General features: G+C 57.3%; 1 protein-coding gene across 3 annotated transcripts in view; it reads left to right on the top strand.

Moving 5' to 3' along the window:
- FBXO31 (F-box protein 31) overlaps positions 1-17,816 on the top strand; it is a 51,501-nt gene that overhangs the window by 16,949 nt on the left and 16,736 nt on the right. For 2 of the 3 annotated variants that reach the window (XM_081791335.1, XM_081791333.1), the window contains exons 2-5: positions 1,823-1,894; positions 4,983-5,069; positions 11,646-11,722; positions 17,067-17,234. In XM_081791335.1, coding sequence (XP_081647461.1) covers positions 5,015-5,069; positions 11,646-11,722; positions 17,067-17,234 — 300 coding nt within the window. In that variant the 5' untranslated portion in view covers positions 1,823-1,894; positions 4,983-5,014. The remainder of the gene's footprint in view (positions 1-1,822; positions 1,895-4,982; positions 5,070-11,645; positions 11,723-17,066; positions 17,235-17,816) is intronic. The other variant, XM_081791334.1, reaches the window with a different exon arrangement.

The raw sequence follows: 17,816 nt of genomic DNA, 5'->3' as shown, positions 1-17,816 counted from the left end.
AAGCAGCAATCTTGTGCGGTGGCAACTTTGAAGTGCATGGTTTGCACAAGAGAAAGCCAGTGTGTCTGGAGAGCCAGACACAGTAGTGACCGCTGACCGGTGGCTCTCGGGAGGAGCCGCTGGGCTGCAGTGGGCATCACAGAGCGGACAGGAAGTGGTGAAGGCCGCGTACGTGGAGCAGAGCCCTTCTCAGTGACTGTGGGGTAGACTGGCTGCTTCAGTTTGTTCTGCTGCCCGGGTGGCCTGTGCGGGTGTGGACGAGCCGTGCTGTCTCAGGTTCCATGCAGGTGTGGCTGAGTCCCTGCCCCAGGCTCACGGAGGGCTCCCAGGCCCTCAGCCTCCAGTCCTCGCTCTCCAGCCAGCAGGATGCCCTGCATGCTTTGTGCTTTTTTTGCTTGATAACGAGCAAGGCTGTGATTTTTGTCTTAGTCTTCAGTGTCGCGTCTGTTCGTCAGCAGAGGAGGTAGGGAGAAGCAGGGTCCCGGGCAGGCCTGAGCCGCCAGCCCCCAGGTAGCTTCTCCGTGCTGCGTGCATCTCGAGCTTTACTTTGGGTACCGTTGAAGCGCTACCGGCTCACAGAGGCATTTGGGCCAGTATCATCCATTCTGTTGAAAAGACCAGACCGGACCTCTGGAGGATCGGGGCCGGGGGTGGGGGGCAGCACGTTGCCACTGCCGGTGCCACTGTGTCGATCCACGTTCCAGACGGCCTGCTGAGACGCCAGCCTTGCCCAGCCTTGACGCGCCTTCCCGTGCCGGGGGCATGGTCCCAGAGGCGGCCGTGCCGTGAAGCCCCAGCCGGACGCTTGCACTGAGTGTGAGCACGGGGAGAGTCCTGTGCTGATGCGTGAGGGCCTGGGCGGGGGGCCGCGCTTGCCACCCTGAGGCGCCCCGTCCGGGCTGCAGTTCCCGGTCCCGCAGCGCGAGCTCTGCTCCGCTGTGCCAGCCTCAGGCCTCTCTGCGCGTGTTTCCTCTGCACTGATGTGGACGGGGTAGTGGCAGCAGCAGTCTCGGGCCTGCCGGCAGGGTCGGCCACACTGACGCCTGGCCCGAGCAACGGTTGGTACCGGGCAGGTGTGGTTATTGTTAGCTTGGCCAGTGGGCGGGTCTGGATCCGCGGTGATTGGCTCAGGTCCGTGCTTTCCTTTCAAAGCCCTGCTGGGACCCGGTCACCTGAGGTTTCAGCTGGGAAGTGCTGGGGCGTGACTTGGAAAAGTGGGGCTGTGGTGGGGCGGGGCGGGGAAAGGGAGAAGGAAGCAGGAGGGTTCCAAGGATCCCTGTCACTGGCTGGGGTCTAGGTGGCCTGGTGCCAAAGGGACACGCGTGTGCAGCTCTTCCTTCCAGGATCTCGCCCGGGACTCTGATCACAGGCCTGTGGCTTTGTTTAATAGAACCAGCAGTGTGGCGAGCCACAGCAGGGGTTCAGGGGGCCTTGGTGGAACCCTGACACCAAGGACCATCTCATTTCCTGGGAACGTGTTGTTTCCCGACCACTGAGCTTGTGCCGCACCCCGTCACGAGCTGGGCGTTGTCCGATTTTGGGTTTGTGCCGTGAGGCTTCTGGAGCTCATCGGAGTGGACAGTGCAGATTGTCCTTTCGTCAGGTGTGGTCCGAACCCAGGATAAAGGCTTCACTGGTGAGTGCGGGTGCTGTGTGCCGAAGTCCCACAAAACCTCCCCAGCAAGGGACAGACACACACCTGGAAGACGGGGCCAAGGTTTCAGCGCACCTCCCCATACTCCGTCCCCCGCCCTCCATCCATCTGTTTCTGTCGTTTCATGATTTCTTGACCATGATCTCCAGCAAATGTTTCTTTTTGCAGAGTATGGCGTTTGCGAGAACCTGCGGAAGCTGGACATCACGGGCGTGTCTTGTAGAGACGTCTATGCCAAGCGTAAGTTAACCTGTTGCCACCCACTGTCACCTTTGTTCCAGAGCCAGACGCAGAGTGAGCACCCATGATAGGAACACGAAGAATTTGACCCACAGCCCATGGGGCCCTTCTCAGACGCCTCCTCAGGGTTGTAGCTGGCGTGGTCGTGCTAAAACCAAGGGGCTCTTTTCTCTGTTTCTGGGCGTCTCACCCTTACTTTTCAGCCCGTCAAGGAGAATGGTGTCTTTTATTAGGTGTCAAGGGCCGTTGGCTCTGAGAAACGTGGCTGCCCTGGAAACTCTGGGTGTTTCCAGAAGTGTCCCTTCCTCTGGATCCTGGGCCCGCAGCCTGAGGGGACAGGTGGACAGCAGCTCCATGGTGAGGTGTGGCCGCTCCCGCAGGCTCCCTCGGCCGGTGGGCCTGGGCCGCCTTGGAGCGCACCGTCCTCCAGCCCCACCCAGGCTCCCCCTTCTCGGGCTCCTTCTGCCTTGCAGTCTCCTGTCGCCATGATGAGCCCCCCGGACCCCCCCATTTCTTGTTCTCTGCTCCCTTGCTTTCCAGAGTCATCAGTGACACTCCCCATCTGTGTGTTCACAGTCCCCCCAGCCCCAATACCTTTCCTCGGGCCTCTTGGTGTGCGAAGGCCTGTGTTCACACTGTCACGGCCCGGGAGCCGCGGATCAGCACCGACTCGCAGAGGGCAGCCCGCAGGTCCACTGCCCGGCCGCCGCCTGGAGCTGGGGATCGGAGAGCGCAGGGACGATGGTGACCCAGTTCTCTTTGGCCTAAAGTTGACTTGTTGACTGCTCTGAAAAGGACCTTAAGTTTTCATCTCTAACCATCTTGGTAGATTTGGGTTTTCCTTCTTTTGAAATGTTCTCCATTGAAAGCACGGCAGGTGGTCTCCTCCCTAAATGCCTTGCCTGCCAGCTGGGGCCGCATCTGTGCGGGGACACCTTCGACTCTGGTCAGAGAAGGAGGCCGGTCGCAGAGAGCCGGCCGAAGCCCTGGCAGCCCCTCCAGGCTCTGGGCCGCGCAGGTTCCTGCCTCTTTCCCTGTCCTTCCTGTTAGGTCTGTCACTAGGGGTCTCTCTCTGGGATGCCCCTCCTCACGGTGAGTGTGGGGTCGCCACGTAGGACGGGCTCTGAGGGAGACCCTGGTGGGGCTCTGTCCCTGCAGGCTGATTTCGTCGTCCGGCCAGTGCCTCGCCCATCAGGGGCTCTGTCCCCACACGTGGCGCGTGTTCTGATGCGGGCTTGCTCACACCGGGGAGCCCTCCTGTCGGAGGCTGGGGTTCTTCACGGACCTTCCTCTGAGGAGCCAGCGTGCTCACGACACACGCAGCTTGTGGGGCTCAGCGGTGCCCTCCCACCTGCCGCGCACCTCTGGGGGCCTCTGTCCGGCCGCGCCCAGCACCCTGCTTTCCCCCCCCCCCCCCCCCCACCGCCTTCCTCAGGGCCTTGGGCTTCCCCTTCACCCTCTGCTGCTGCCCCCAGGTCAGCAGCTGCCCCCTGCTCCCCATCTTTGCCCCTAGACCCCATGCGAGGCCGGCTGCTTGGGACCTGCCAGCTCCCCCTTCCCTGGGCTTCCCGTGTGCGCTCAGACTCTGCTTTCTGCTCATGCCTCTGCCCCACGTTCCGCCATCTCTCCCGGGGACGCGGGTCTGGGGGACCCAAGTGGTCAAGTGTCCTGGATGCCGGATTCCTTCCTGTCCTCTCCTCTCAGCAGCCAGAACAATGCTGCCTTGCATCCTGCAAAGCCCAGACTCCAGAGGCAGAAAGCCAGTTCTGCCCCTCTCCCTGCCCCCGCTCCGTTCTGTGGGTGTGCACACGGCCCTGGCTTCACTCTGGTTCCTCCGTGGTTTCCCAGAGCTCGTGTCTTAAATCTAGCCAGAGCGTGGATATCAGATTGTTGTTGAAGCAGAGGCACATGCCCCACGACGGTCTCCATGTGCGTGCACAGAGGACAGAGATGTCCTGGCTTTTCTGGACCATCAGCTGGTTTCTAGGAGTGTCCACTACGTCAAGTTTTTATCATCTGACCGCTTGAGTTTGTTAGGTCGTTAGACAGTGTCATCTGAAAGCAGCTTGAAGGGAGAAGTTTCCTGCAAGTAAGCACTCAAACTTGGCCTCGGGAGTGTAGGCATTCAAAATAGCATCTGGAGGAAGGCAGGTTCCTCTGCCCACCGGGGGTGGCTGCAGATGTGGGAATTAAGGCCTCCTTAGAGCTCGACTCGGCCCTGCTGTCCTGTGGAGCACAGGTGGGCAGTGACTGAGCAGTGGGTGGTACGGCTGGGGTAAGCCAGGGGTGGGCGACTGAGAGGGGACAGGGTAAGGTGAACATGCTCCTGTGCACGTCTGGAGTGCTGGGGGTGTGGACAGGCACACGTGGACATCGGGAGATTTCTTTTCACTGCTGAGTCTTGACCCCGTAAATGGTTGCAAAATCCGGGGAATGATTCATAGTCCCTTATTCAGGGTCCCGAAGTGTTGAATCTGCTCCTGTCAAAGCCAGCTTCGGTCTTCATATACGTGGCGCGGGAACTGTCTTTGTGAACTTGCTCTGAGAGCCTTACCCAGGAGGGAACCGCTTAGCTTCTGGAATGGGTGCTGGAAGAAAATCGATGCTGGTTCCTGGTGTAGGTGGTAGAGTCTGCAGCCTTGATTCAGAAGTGAAGAGGTCTGAGTTAGGAGGCTGCCAGACATTGCCCTTAATCAGAAACAAAACAGACGCGGCAAAGGTCAAGGGAAACACCAGGTGTGCACCAGGCAAGGGAGAGATCTGACTTGAGCACGGGGGTTCCCTAAACGGTCTCCCCAAGGTCCCCCAGCCCCGGCCCTGGCTCTCCCACCTCCGTGCTCCCTTGATCTGTGGTGGTCGAGGGAGGAGGGTCCTGAGCTTGCCCCCCATCAGGAGTTTCTGGTGTGACTCCTTTGGTTGAAGGAAGATAGGTCACCCCTGGCAGATGCTGGCCTCCTGAGGTTCTGGGGGCCGAGTGTGTAACAGGAAATGTCCATGGCCAGTGCGGGAGAGGGTGTCGTCATGAAAAGTGCTCATACCCTCGTGGGAGCAGAACCCTCTTCACCCTTTCCCTGCTGTGTCTGTTCAGGTATAAACCCTCGCGTCAAGTCGGGACGTTTCATGAAAATCCTTCCCGATTACGAGCACATGGAGTACAGAGATGTTTACACCTGCCGTACGTACCTCCTGCTGGCTCTGGCTTTTGCGGGCAAGCACGGCCGAAAAGCTGCATGGAGAGGGACCTCTAACTCTGGGCACGAGGACTGCTTGGGTCTTAAGAGCGAGCTGCCCTCCTTGGCTTTTGCTGTTTTCTTGCTGTTCTCCGTGGCTTGACCACAGCCGAGGCCACACCTGAGCCGTGGCCCGTGTCAGCTGCACACACGGGCTGGGATTCTGCAGCAGCTTTGGGGTTTTTGGGTTGTAGCAGCAAGACCACTCTGTTGATGCACGTTTTCATATTTGTTGTTTATTGAGGCTGAAGAGAGAGGACAGGGTAGAAGCCTTGAAACACTTCTGTTCCAAAATTAAACGTAAATGGTTTGCTCTGAGACTTCATTAGTCACGTTGTAATAGCTTGCGTGAATTAAAAAAAAAATCCTACGATGTACCCATGCTGGACAGAAGTGTGTAGAAACAGTTGGTTAATTAGAATCTGATTCCTCTCTTGATTGGCATCACTCGAGTCTGGAAATTTCCATAAGCCCGATTCCAGGTGATTAATGCCACCTCAGGTCTTCGTAAGGTTGAGCTGAGATGCAGGGTGAGTGTCTGTTGTCGAGGAGACATTAAACGTACCTGCTTGCGCTAAAAGGGGTTTTCACGTTCCTAGAAGCACAGGGCACCGCTCCCTCCTGTTACGCCCACCCTTCTGAGCCTCCGTGTGTCTGTGTCTCGTGCCTGGATCAGGCCCCCTCTGGGGTCTCGTGTCTAACAGACCCTATGGGAGCAGAGGGAGAAGCGTTGCTTCTGGGACTGCTCCTCATCCCGTCAGACTGGACGCGCAGCTGACACGTGTCCGCTGGTCCTGTGGCGCTTAGGGACCATCCTGGGTCTAGTTAGTGTGCCTCAGGGTACGTGTGAGCTCGTGCTCAGCTCCTGTGACAAGGGGGCTTGTCAGGAGTGCGTGTGAGCAGGCACGAGGAGCCGGGTGGGCCACCTGGGGGGTCCAGTGGGTCAAGTCTGAAGTCCAAAGGCGTGAATTGTGTTCTCTGAACCCTCTTGCCCTCTTGGAAGTTTCCTCTAGAACAGCGTGCTGTGGAGTGACCCACCCTCCCGCTTAGCGGTCAGTGAGCAAAGGTAGAACGTTGAGCTGTGCTGACGGGAACCGCCTGTGCGCAGGACCATAGAGCTTCATCACGTCATACGTCTGTCACGGATCCTTCCGGAATCACGGTCCATCTGGGGCTTATACCGTAGGGCTAGGATGGAATTCTGACCCACTGTGGGCAGTACCTAGAGTGTGTCCTTTTGTCCCCCGTGGTGGGCAGGAGTGTTCTGTGGCTGTCGGGATGTGTCACAGTCTGTCTAGGCTTTTCACCCACAAGCTGTGCTCTCCCCTCCCCCTCCCCCCCACCCCCCCCAAGCTCGTAGCTGACAGCTTTGTAACAGGCCTGTTCTAATCAGACACCACCCACTGCTGTCCTCTCTAAGGTTTGCGTATTGTTTAAAAATACAGTGGGCATTATAGAAACCTTGGACGACCCAGAAAATACAAAGACGACAACAACTTGTGAGTATTGGTTGCATTTTTCTGGGGACATACTTACGCTGCGAGCACTCTGTTGTCTCCACGGTCTGTTAGAACATCAGGAAAGAAGTTCACGTGCGTGAAGAAAGGAAACCAGTTTCAACCCGAATTGAGGCCTGTATGCCCAGGCCGTCAGTATTCCAGGGCTCCTGGTGCGTTCTTGTAGAGGGCAACTCAGGATGCAACATTTTTGACGTCGGCCAGATCCTCTGGAAATGTCTGCGTGGCGACTGGCTTATGAGGACCTTGGGACCCGGCACTGTTTCTTTCTCTCTCACCAGTTTGCCCTGTTCCTGGAGCTCTTGGCACCCGGTGTTCCCTGGTCTCTTGAAGTCCTCTGGGCCAGGTTCTGCCGGGCCGGAAACCGTCAGCAGCCTCCGCGTAAGACGCTGTCCTGGGGAGGCGCGTGTCAGCCCACCTCATGGTGCTGGGCGTCGAGGGCCTCTGTGGCCCCCACGAGCGGCTTGGGCCGTGTCGGTTGTGCTTGTTTGTCTGTCAGGCCGCATGTTATTGTCATCGCCTGAGACTCTTGGTGGTCTGTGTCCGTGAGGCGTTGGCGGCATCGTGGGGGATGCATCGTTAATGACGTAGCTGACGCGTGTCCCTATGTGTGAATTGATGGTGACCAGTGACCAGAGGACTCAGGGTTGTGAGGCGTCCGTCTGGAGTCCCAGCGATGCTCCACGGCTCTGGTAGGTACAGGGGCTCTGGCGGAGTGTCACGCACTCCTCCGGGTCGAGGTGCACGAGTCGCTTTTAACCCTCGACGTAGACGACGCGGTGTTTGGCCGCACAGGTGCACCTGATGGGAAGGTTCCTCCAGAGACCCCTCTGCCTGGTGGAGCCAAGAACACGTGGGGTTCCCGAGGAGGGGGAGACCCTGGCAGTATAAAGGCGGAAGGCGCTCCCAGAAAGGGCAGGGAGGCCCCGGCGGGAAGTGGGTCTGAGGGAGGCAGGCAGCCTGCCCGTCGCCCGGCCGGATCCTGAGAGCCTCGTCTCGTTCTGCATGCGGAGTGTGTATCCTGCAGCTTCGCTCGGCTCCTTCATTCTGGCGCGTTTTTGACGCAGCCTTTGGGGATTTCTGTATGTTCTGCCACGTCATCTGCAGACAGTGACAGTTCTGCTGCTTCTTTTTCAATTTGGACGCCTGTTCTTTCTTCTTCTTGCCCGACTGCTGCAGCCGGGACTTCCAGGACTGTGTCGAATACGGGCGGCGACAGTGAGCGTCCCTGCCTTGTTCCTGATCTTAGAGGAAAAGCTCTCAGCTTTTCCCCACTGAGGATGATGCTAGCTGGGGGGGTTCTTGTATGTGGCCTTTATCATGTCGAGCTGTGTTCACTTTATACCCATCTCGTTGAGAGGTTTTTTTTTTTTCTTTTTAATCATCGGTACATGTTGAATTTTAACAGATGCTCTTTCTGCATTTATTGAGATGACATATGATTTCATTTAGTTAATGTGATTGTTACCACATTGATTTGTGGATGTTGAACCATCTCTGCATCCCTGAAATAAATCCCACTTGATTGTGGTTAATGGTCCTTTTAATGTGTTGCTGAATGTGATTTGCTAGTATTTTGTTGAGGGTTTTTGCATCTTGGTTCGTCAGGGATGTCGGCCTGTAGTTTTCTCGTGGCCTCCTCGTCTAGATTTGGTATCAGGGTCATGCTGGCCTTGGGGAATGAGTTTGGACGTGTCCCCTCCTACCAGCAAGTGGCAGCGGTTACATCAGTTGCATTTATGCTAATCTTTTGGACAAGTCTGAGTCTGAGGACCACCCACTGCCTGAAACCCCTGTTCTGCAGCAGCAGATGTGATGGTTCCAGAGCAGCTTTATGGCCTTGCTGGTGGAGGGCCATCGCGGCTGCGCCCGGGACAGCCCGTTCCCAGCTCACGCTGTGCCGAGGAGAGCCGGATCTTTTGGGCCTCGTGTGCCAAGAGTTTCCCGCTGGGCCTGCTAAGTGGCCTTTCTGTTGGCGGATGAGAGTTAGCGGGCACGGACTAGTACGGGGCATTTTCCCGTTAGTGCTTAGCCGAGAGGTCCCTTCACCTCGGATTATCTCACTCATTTCCATTTCGGAGGGTGGGGTGTCTCAGAGCCGGGAATGTTTTTCTGAACACAGCCGCACTGACCTCGGGGACCAGCGGTTGGAACAGCCTCTGAGCTGCCTCGTTTGGCTGAATACCAATGTTCTGACAGGCCTGAGTCCTGCCTCGTGGGGCCGGAGCAGCAGCGTTTCCTCCGTCATCCCGAATAGCGTAGTTCTCTCGTGTCGAGGCTCTCTACCCTTGAACTGAGGCCGTGGCCTGGTGCTCGTGACAGTAAAGCACCCGAAGCGTCTAGAACAGTCCGCTGGACTCTCGGGTCTCACGCCCGCTGCTGGGGCCACGCCAGTCTCTGTAACCTGATCCCGCCCACCTCTCCTGACCAGTGGCCACCGGCTGTTTGGAAACGCTGGGGACGGCTCTGTGAGCTGGGGGTCTTCCGGGTGAGAAGCCCCGAGGTCTGCTCAGTGCCCTGGGCCAGGACGTCTCGGCCCAGACCCTCCTTCTGCCCACACAGGGTCAGGGTGAGGGCCGCGTGGGAACGTGCGGGGAAGTGGGCGAGCCAGTGCCCGCTCCTTGTACGGCGGCCCTGGGCGTTAGTTAGAGGCTAACTCCGAACGTGGCTCCCCTCCTGGGGGCACCCTGGGCTCATTGAGGCTTTCAGGTCACCTCTGCTAGACTCCGTTCTGGTGGCCCCACTGTTTTAAGTGCATAACATAAAACACAGACTTTACCTTTACGTTGTGAAATGGCTTGCCTGCTTAGAAGTTAGCGTGCTCGCAGTTGGGCTGAGGGTGTTGGTCTCTTGTCTCTCTTGGACCATCTTGGGGGCCATCCCAGGCCCATGAGCCAGTGTTGTGTCAGCAGCAGCCACAAGGAGAACAATGATTTTTCTCACACGTGCAGAGCTTATACGAGGGTTCTGCCACTCCAGGCAGACAGCTGGGAGGCAGTGTTTTAATTTCAGAGAGCTGTAGCTGTCATTTTTTATTATTTATTTTTTTGAGAGAGAGAGAGAGAGAGAGAGAGAGAGAGAGAGAGTGTGTGTGTGTGTGTGTGTGTGGGTGGGTGGGTGGAAGGGGCAGAGGGAGGGAGAGAGAGAACCTCAAACAGGCCCCGTGCTCAGTATGGAGCCTGATGTACAGCTCGATCTCACCACCCTGATCATGACCTGAGCCGTAACAAGAATCCGACACTCAACCGACTGAGCCCCCCAGGTGCCCCCAGAGCTGCGGCTTTTAAAGGAAAAGAGGGAGGTCTCCTTTCAAAGTTGCTAAGAGTCTTGTGTGGTCTTTGAGTGGTCCAGGAGCTGTGTGGTCATAGACTGATTTGGAAAGAACAGACTGTTGCTTGCAGTCAAGTTGGGGACTAGGGGAGGGGGATACGAGAGGAGAGGGTCACGCTGAATGGGCCCATTGACTTTATTCTCCCGTGTTTTATCATGAAAATTAAAAAGTCTACAAAAAGGATCATAGAGCAAACACCCGCTTGCCATCACCTGATTCTACAACCGTCTGTGATGCTTTATTATCTCACAGCTTTCCATCCACCCATCTCTCTATCATCCTGCTCGATTGATGCATTTCAGAGTAAGTGGCAGATGCTGTCATATTTCACCCCTGAACCCTTGAGTGTATACGTCAGTCTGCAGCTCATTTGTTTATGGTTCCTGGTCCTGCTGATTATTGCTTGTGTGTTAAACACAAAACCTATCCGGGTGTGACCATAAATTAGCCAGACCGACTTTACTGTGCGTCTTGTAAACCGACTCAGAAGACTGCACACGGGATGAATGGCAGGTGTCTGGGAGACAGTAAAGGCTCATTTGGAAACCTGTGTTCACAGGCTGGAACCTCGGGTGACAGCGGGTAGCTGCCCGCCAGCTGTCTGCATACTTCAAAGGCCTGGGCTGCTTCTGGCCTCACTTTCCTCCTCCCTGCACTCCAGACACAGTGGAGACCTGAGAGCTGCCAGCCCGTCTCCAGGTCCCGCTGGCTCTGCTGGCTGGGTCTTGCTTCCCGCAGAATGGTGTGATCGTGCCGTCCAGCCCATCCCTGCCTCCCGCTGTGCATCAGCCTGGGTTCTCCAGACAAACAGAGCCATTCCTTTATGTGAAGAAATTTGTTGTAAGGAATTGGATCCCACAGTGAATGTAGGTTGAGAAGTCCCAAGGTCTGCCACCAGTGAGTCACCTGGGAGGCATGGTGGCCCTGGGACCAGCTCCCAGAGGAGCTGAGGGTGCAGTTGAAGTCTGAAGTCTGGCAGGCTCGAGAGCTTGGAGGAGCCCATGTTTCCTTTCAGGTCTCAAGTTACAAAGACTGATGTCCCAGGTCACGGGGTCAGGCAGGTGTCCCCTCCTTGTGGAAAAGCCTTTCTTTCCAGGCTGTCCACTGATTGGATGAGGCCCACCCAGTTGGGGAGGGCGGTTGGTTTTACTCACTGTGCGGATTTAAATGCTAACCTTGTCTGGAAACACCCTCTCAGATGCACCTGCTGTAAATGTGTGGTCGTGGGTCACACGTGGGCACCTGTTGCCCAGACAGCGTGCAGTTGACTCTGGTGGGAATTTTAGCCTAACTGCTTTATGGACACGTCTCGCGTACAGATGCCAGTGTCCCCTCTGCCGTGTCCCCAGGAGGGAGGTGTCCCAGTCTTTGACTCCCCCGCTGATGGGAGGCTCCCCACCTTACAGGGGTGCTCCCTCTGTGTCTTTCAAGGCAGCAGTCACCGGCACTGATCACTTAGAGGCTAGGTTTTGGAATGGTCCGGTTGTCTGTTTTGTTAAGGGTTCGAAAGACATGTCATTCTTAGACTTCTCTAGAAACCTTTGCGAAGATCTGCTTGGGTCCACATTTGCGCACGAGGCTCTGTTAGTTACCAGCGTCAGGCGCTTCCTCCCGGGTGACTGGGAAGCTCAGCCTGGCCGGCTCTGGCGTGACCGCTCTCTCTCTTCCCGCAGTGCTCCACCGCTACAGACACATCCTGGGGCTGTGGCAGCCAGACATCGGGCCCTACGGAGGACTGCTGAACGTGGTGGTGAGTCCGAGCCCGCGACGCTGGGTCCTGGTGCAGGGGGGACTGAGGCCCTAGTGGTCTTCTCCCCGAGGCGCCGCCCGGTGGTCACAGGGAGCCCGCTTAGGTGACTTGCGATTTTGTAAATGACCAAAGGTTCTCACGCGACCTTGGACTTCGTGGTGAGGAGCCACAGGGTGTCCTCCCTCCCTCGTCCTGGTCCCCGCCTGCGGACATCTCGGCCATTGTGTTCACGCCAGCAGGACACGCTAGTTTTGGGTTGCGCACTCACTTCTTGTCCTAAATCAGGGGCCCCTTGGAGCCGTAAACAGTCACCCTCTGACCCCGGCGGCCCCGTCTCTGTGCCCCGAGGCGTGCCCCAGCTGGGACTCGTCATGCGGACTTTTTATCGTTCCACTAACGCTCGCGAGTGCCTGTCCCATGAATAAGACGCAGTTCAGTGGCCAGGATGGCGGGCTGGGGTGCAGTGTCCTGGTGAGTCACCTGGGAGGCACGGTGGCCCTGGGACCAGGCGGGCCTGGTGCTGACCAGAAGCCTCAGTGGAGTCGGAAAGTGGGGTTCACCCACCATAGTAACACTGGGGTCAGGCCAGGGTCCTTGATGGATGGGAAAACCAGCGGTGGGCACTTTGGGGGAAACTGTATTTCCACAATCTGCGAGCCTCTCCCCACAAATCCTATATTACTCACTGTCTTAGCTTCCGGGGGCCAAATTACCAAACTACCACCAGTGGATTCTGTCACTCATCTGGAAGCCTGACGTCCTCAGTATTAACCAGGCTGAGACCAGGGTGTCGTGGGGTCGCCGCTCTCCCTCTGAAGGCTCTGGGGGAGGGTCCTCCCTGCCTCTTCCCAGCTGCGAGGCCCAGGTGTCCCTTGACTGTGGCTGCACCCCTGCAGCCTCTGCCCCCGACCCCACACGGCCTCTCCCCTCTGTGTGTCTCAGACCTAGTCTGCCTCCCTCTCTCGGGAATGCAGTGATTGCATTGAGGGCCCGGGTGAGCCCCAGCCATCTCTTCTTAAGATCTTCAACTTCACGTTTGTAAAATCCTCGTTTTGCAGTATAGGGTGGTGACGTTCACGGGTTCCGGGGACTTCTTTGGGGGCTACTGTTTAGCGGTCACGATTACAAGGAGGAAGAGGCCTTTACGGGGGGGAGATGTGGTCAACAGCACCCATCGCGGTGATCCCCGTTAGCTAACTGGCAGTGGGGCTCTGACCTCAGGCCCCTCCTGGTTTCACTTGATGGACTTAGCCTCCCTTCTGTGGATCCTTGCCAAAAATACACAACCTGAATGTGATCATGGGCACCCCTTCACACAGACCCTCCTGGGGGCCAGGCCCCAGAAGAACTGCCTTCTGCCTGCCGAGTGCCCGGCTCACCGTAGGCAGGAAGGGATGATGAGCTGAGGCCTGTGCTCCTGGGGACAAAGGGGACCAGGGCCGGCAGAAGAGGACCAAAGGGGACAGCTTGCCCAGTGGGGGTGCGTGCAGGTGCTTGGTTGTGCCAGTAGCCTGATCCTGTCTCCTGAGAGCTTCTCCCCGCCGGACCATAGCGTTTCTTGTTTCAGCCGCCTGGACTTCCTGATTCTGTCTGCCCGCCCTTTTTCCGTCTGCTGCAGGCCGGTTCTTTTCCCTGTGGAGGTGGACGCTGTCGCTCAATACTGAGGAGCTGGGTGATTCTCTTCCCTCACACGTGGTCAGGCAGGTCAGGCGGTCGGGGGGTCTCGTAGAGGCGTGCTTTACCTCTGTGTCTAAGTCCCGGTGCTGGGGCAGCCCCGTCCGTGCCCCGGGGGTTCCCGGAGGCCCCCATCTCTGCTGCTTGCAGCTGGGACATCTCGAGACCTGTCCGACCCGGGGGTTGTCCAGCGTGTGCCCAGCCTGTCCCGGGCTCGGTGTTCAGCCGGAGCGCGGGCCCCTCGGCAGATCCCGGGGGTCTTTTCTCCACACAGCTCCCTCCTTTCTGGGACTCTGACCCCCGTGCTCCAGCACGCCAGCCACCTCGAAGTCCGGTCTCTGTTTTCTCTGTTTGCCTGGGTCCCTCTCGGCTCTGGGGTCTGGCAGGTGCCTCTGGCAGGAATCCAGAGCGTGGCCAGGGGTTACAGCCCCTCGCTGCGTGTTGGCCGTGGTCGCATTTTTGTTCACAGCAGCCCCCGTTGCTCCACCGTGGCCAGGATGCAAGTCTGGCTTTGTTTCTTGTGCTTCTGGTGAGGTTTTTCCCTCTTCCTTGTCTTGTAGAATACACGAGGAGGCAAAGTTACTTTAAAGTCTGTGGCCTCCAGTTCACTTTACAGACTTTTTCCTCTGGATTTTCAGGCATGGCCTGGCGTTGCCCGCACCCGTGGCCGTGGCTGCTGCTCTCCCCAGGAGGGTCCCTGGCCTCTGGCCTGGGTTCATAGCCAGCAGGGCACTTGGCTCTGACCAGGTTGTCACCTGAGAGAGCCCAGGCACCTCCTCTCCAGGGCCTGTATTCCCAGCAGGGCACAGGTACCGCTGAAGCCTCTCCTGGCTGGTTGGCCTCTCAGCAGCCACCTTCTGCTTGACTTCTCCATCTCCCGGCCTCACGGGTTAGGATCCGGAAGGTGCCTCAAGGGCAGAGCTATGCACACTTTGGGATCCTGCCCTAGAGCCGTGGCTTCCGTGGCAGCCTTGAGGGCTCCACCACCCCACCGCCCTCTGCCAGGAGTAGTCAGGGGCCTGGGACCCAGGGGTGGGAGGCCCTGCCCCCTTCGGCTCACCTGTCCCTTCTTTTCAGGCCCTTGGTCCTTGTCTTGGGGCCCCTGGTGTCTTCAGGCAGCATTCGAACTGCTGTGTGTGCAGACTTCCCAGCTGGTGTCTGCAGGAGGGGCTGTTTGTTGTAAGCACCCTGGTCCTAAGCAGGAGGAAAGTCTTTTTATTTTTTTTTTTAAAATGTTTATTTACTTATTTATTAAAAAAAATTTTTTTAGTGTTTATTTATTTGTGAGAGAGAGAGCCAGACAGAGTGTGAGCAGGGGAGGGGCAGAGAAAGAGGGAGACACAGAATCTGAAGCAGGCTCCAGGCTCTGAGCTGTCAGCACAGAGCCTGACGCGGGGCTCGAACTCGTGAACCATGAAATCATGATCTGAGCTGAAGTCAGACACTTAACTGACTGAGCCACCAGGCGCCCCTAAATGTTTATTTATTTTTGAGAGAGAGGGAGAGACAGAACATGAATGGGGAAAGGCCAGAGGGAGAGGGAGACCCAGAACCCGAAGCAGGCTCCAGGCTCCCAGCTGTCAGCACGGAGCCCGACGCGGGGCTCGAACTCGCAAACCGTGAGATCATGACCTGAGCCGAAGTCGGACGCTCAGCCGACTGAGCCACCCAGGCGCCCCAGGAGGAAAGTCTTGTAGCTTCATTTTTACGTGCTGCTCCGTCGCTTGCCTGTCCTGTCTTGAATAGTAGCCGCTCAGTTCTAGTGCTTTACAGGCATCTGTATCGTGGGATGCGGCGCTTTGCTGGGTCTCCAGCGTGGCTGTCCTCCCTCCTCGGGCTCGCCATGTGCTCTTAGCAGAAGCCCCAGGGCTGGGGGTGTGCAGGTGCCTGACCCCCGTGTCACTGCCGCTGGTGCTCCAGTGTGAATGGAGTCTGGTGCCCTTTGGGGAGCGCCCGTGTTCTGATCTTGCTTCCCCCTCTGCTTGCACATGCTCTTGGTGAGTCCACGGGCCCGGCCACAAGCGCGTGGTAGTAACAGACGGCACATTGGGGCCCTGCGTAGCCTCGGCGTGGGCTCTTCAGAGCCTGGCTCAGCTGAGTCACCTGGGGTCCCCAAGAGCTCTGTCACTCTGTGGTTTGCTCACCAGGTGGGGGTTGGACAGGGATAAATATTGCTTCATATTCTTTACGATGCAGTGGAAACATCCATTAAGAAACCTGCTTTATATTTATGTTCAACATCACTGGGGAAAGCCTTGCATTTAGAACGTTCCTTCCAGGACAAGCCAGTCTGCTCCCCAGCGTGGGCAGACTGCTTTCCTTTCTTTAGGCGGGGAGGGTGATAATTGTTTTTCTTCCTGGCAGTGAGTAATAGAGTAAAAAAGAAATTGCAGCTTCTGAAAGGAGGGGGTAATTAGGGGGAGAATGGAGCCATGACAAAACAGTGTTGGCTTGCCCTTGTCAGACCGGTTTGCCACAGGAACGATGGATGGGAGCGCACCCAAGCTCCTTGCCCGGGACACCCCTCCCCCGCCCCCAGTCCAGTCCCTGTCTGTCTGCCACCACTTTGCGTGCACCAAAGAGCCACGGCAGCGTCACACCCACAGTTATCATGCATGTTGCACGTCCACGGCATCTGTCTTCTCAGTTTGTTTCTGATTTTCAGGCATTTTATTTTTTTTTTTTTATTTTTATTTTTGGGACAGAGAGAGACAGAGCATGAACGGGGGAGGGGCAGAGAGAGAGGGAGACACAGAATCGGAAACAGGCTCCAGGCTCCGAGCCGTCAGCCCAGAGCCTGACGCGGGGCTCGAACTCACGGACCGCGAGATCGTGACCTGGCTGAAGTCGGACGCTTAACCGACTGCGCCACCCAGGCGCCCCGGCATTTTATTTTTTTATTTTTAGCTTTTTAAAGTTTATTTTGAGAAAGAGTGCGTGTGCGTGAACGGGGGAGGGGCAGAGAGAGGGAGAGAGAGAATTCCAAGCAGGTCCTGTGCTGTCAGTGCAGAGCCTGATGGGGAGCTCGAACCCATGAACCGTGAGATCGTGACCTGAGCCGACACCAAGAGTCGGACGCCTAACCGACTGAGCCACCTGGGCGCCCCAAGATTTCATTCTTTTTTTTACGGCTGAGTAGTATTCCACCGTGAACCCACTACGTTTTTATCCATTCATCTGTTGACGGACACTTAGGCTGTTTCCATATCTTGGCTACTGTAGCTAATGGTGCAGGTATGTGTTTATTTTCAGCCTCGTTGAGGCATAATTGACAAAGTTGTGGGCTACGTGAGGAATACATGTTGGTGATATTTGTGTTCTTTGTGCAAGGATTCCTGCCATCTAGTGACGAGTACGTCCTCCACTTCCCATTTCTATCCGTTCTTTTCTGAGTGAGAACACTTAAGTTCTACTCGTTTAGATTTCAGTCACCATGTTTATGAAAAGTAACTACTTTTTAAACAACAAGCACTTGGTAGGTGGGCCATGCTTATCCTGATGCACTGGGTCCTGGTGCGCTGGACCGTATGTTCCCGGGCCCCAAGATTCTGGGCGGGGCTGCGGTGTGGGGGCGAGGGTGGTCCTCGAGGGCAGTGTGGGGTGGAGACCTTCTGCCTCAGCCCCTCAGCCTAAATCTCACGTGGACTTGTGCCCTTCCTCCTCGCCGCAGGTGGACGGCTTGTTCATCATTGGCTGGATGTACCTGCCTCCCCACGACCCTCATGTGGACGACCCCATGCGATTCAAGCCCTTGTTCAGGGTCCACCTGATGGAGAGAAAGTCTGCCACGGTGGAGTGCATGTATGGCCACAGAGGGCCCCACAATGGCCACATCCAGGTGAGCGCCCGGGGCTCCTTTACATACGGTAGCCGAGTGCAGGCGAGGGGCCGGGCTCCTCTGTCGCCCCCGGTCCCAGTGGCAGCGGGGGTGCGGTGCTGGCTGAGCTGGCCGTGGGGTTCCCAGCTGCAGGCCCGTGTGCACACAGAGCAGCAGGCAGGGGAGGAAGGGGGGGCTCGGCCCCGCCCCTGGGGTGCGTTCCCGACGTGATGGTGCTGTGATGTAGCCCCTCAGAGACTCACTCGCTGGGACCTGCCGGGGATTCTGTGTTCGGTCCGAACCGTCCTTTTTGCCATGATTCCTCACCGCTCCCAGGTTTCCTCTTTGAAAGAGTATCCGCTTGGAATAAAACACTCTGCTCTCTGATAATGGTTTGGCGAACCGCCACCCCAGTGAGCCCGTGTGAAACAGCAGCCCCTTAGCTGTGCTGTGACGTGTCGCCTTGGAAAAGCCTCCCAGATGCACTGTCCTCTGGGGAGGAGGTGCGCGTCCAGGCAGCCCTGAGCTCCCTTCTTGGGACCGGCCACGATTCGGCGGCCCTTGGGCTTCCGTACGCGTGCGCGGGGTGTCCGTGCCGGAGAG

This window comes from Panthera onca, chromosome E2, assembly GCF_046562875.1.
Source record: "Panthera onca isolate mPanOnc1 chromosome E2, mPanOnc1 haplotype 2, whole genome shotgun sequence".
NCBI classification, from domain to species: Eukaryota; Metazoa; Chordata; class Mammalia; order Carnivora; family Felidae; genus Panthera; species Panthera onca.
Note: the sequence above shows the minus strand (reverse complement) of the source record. Positions and strands in the feature narration are given on the sequence as shown.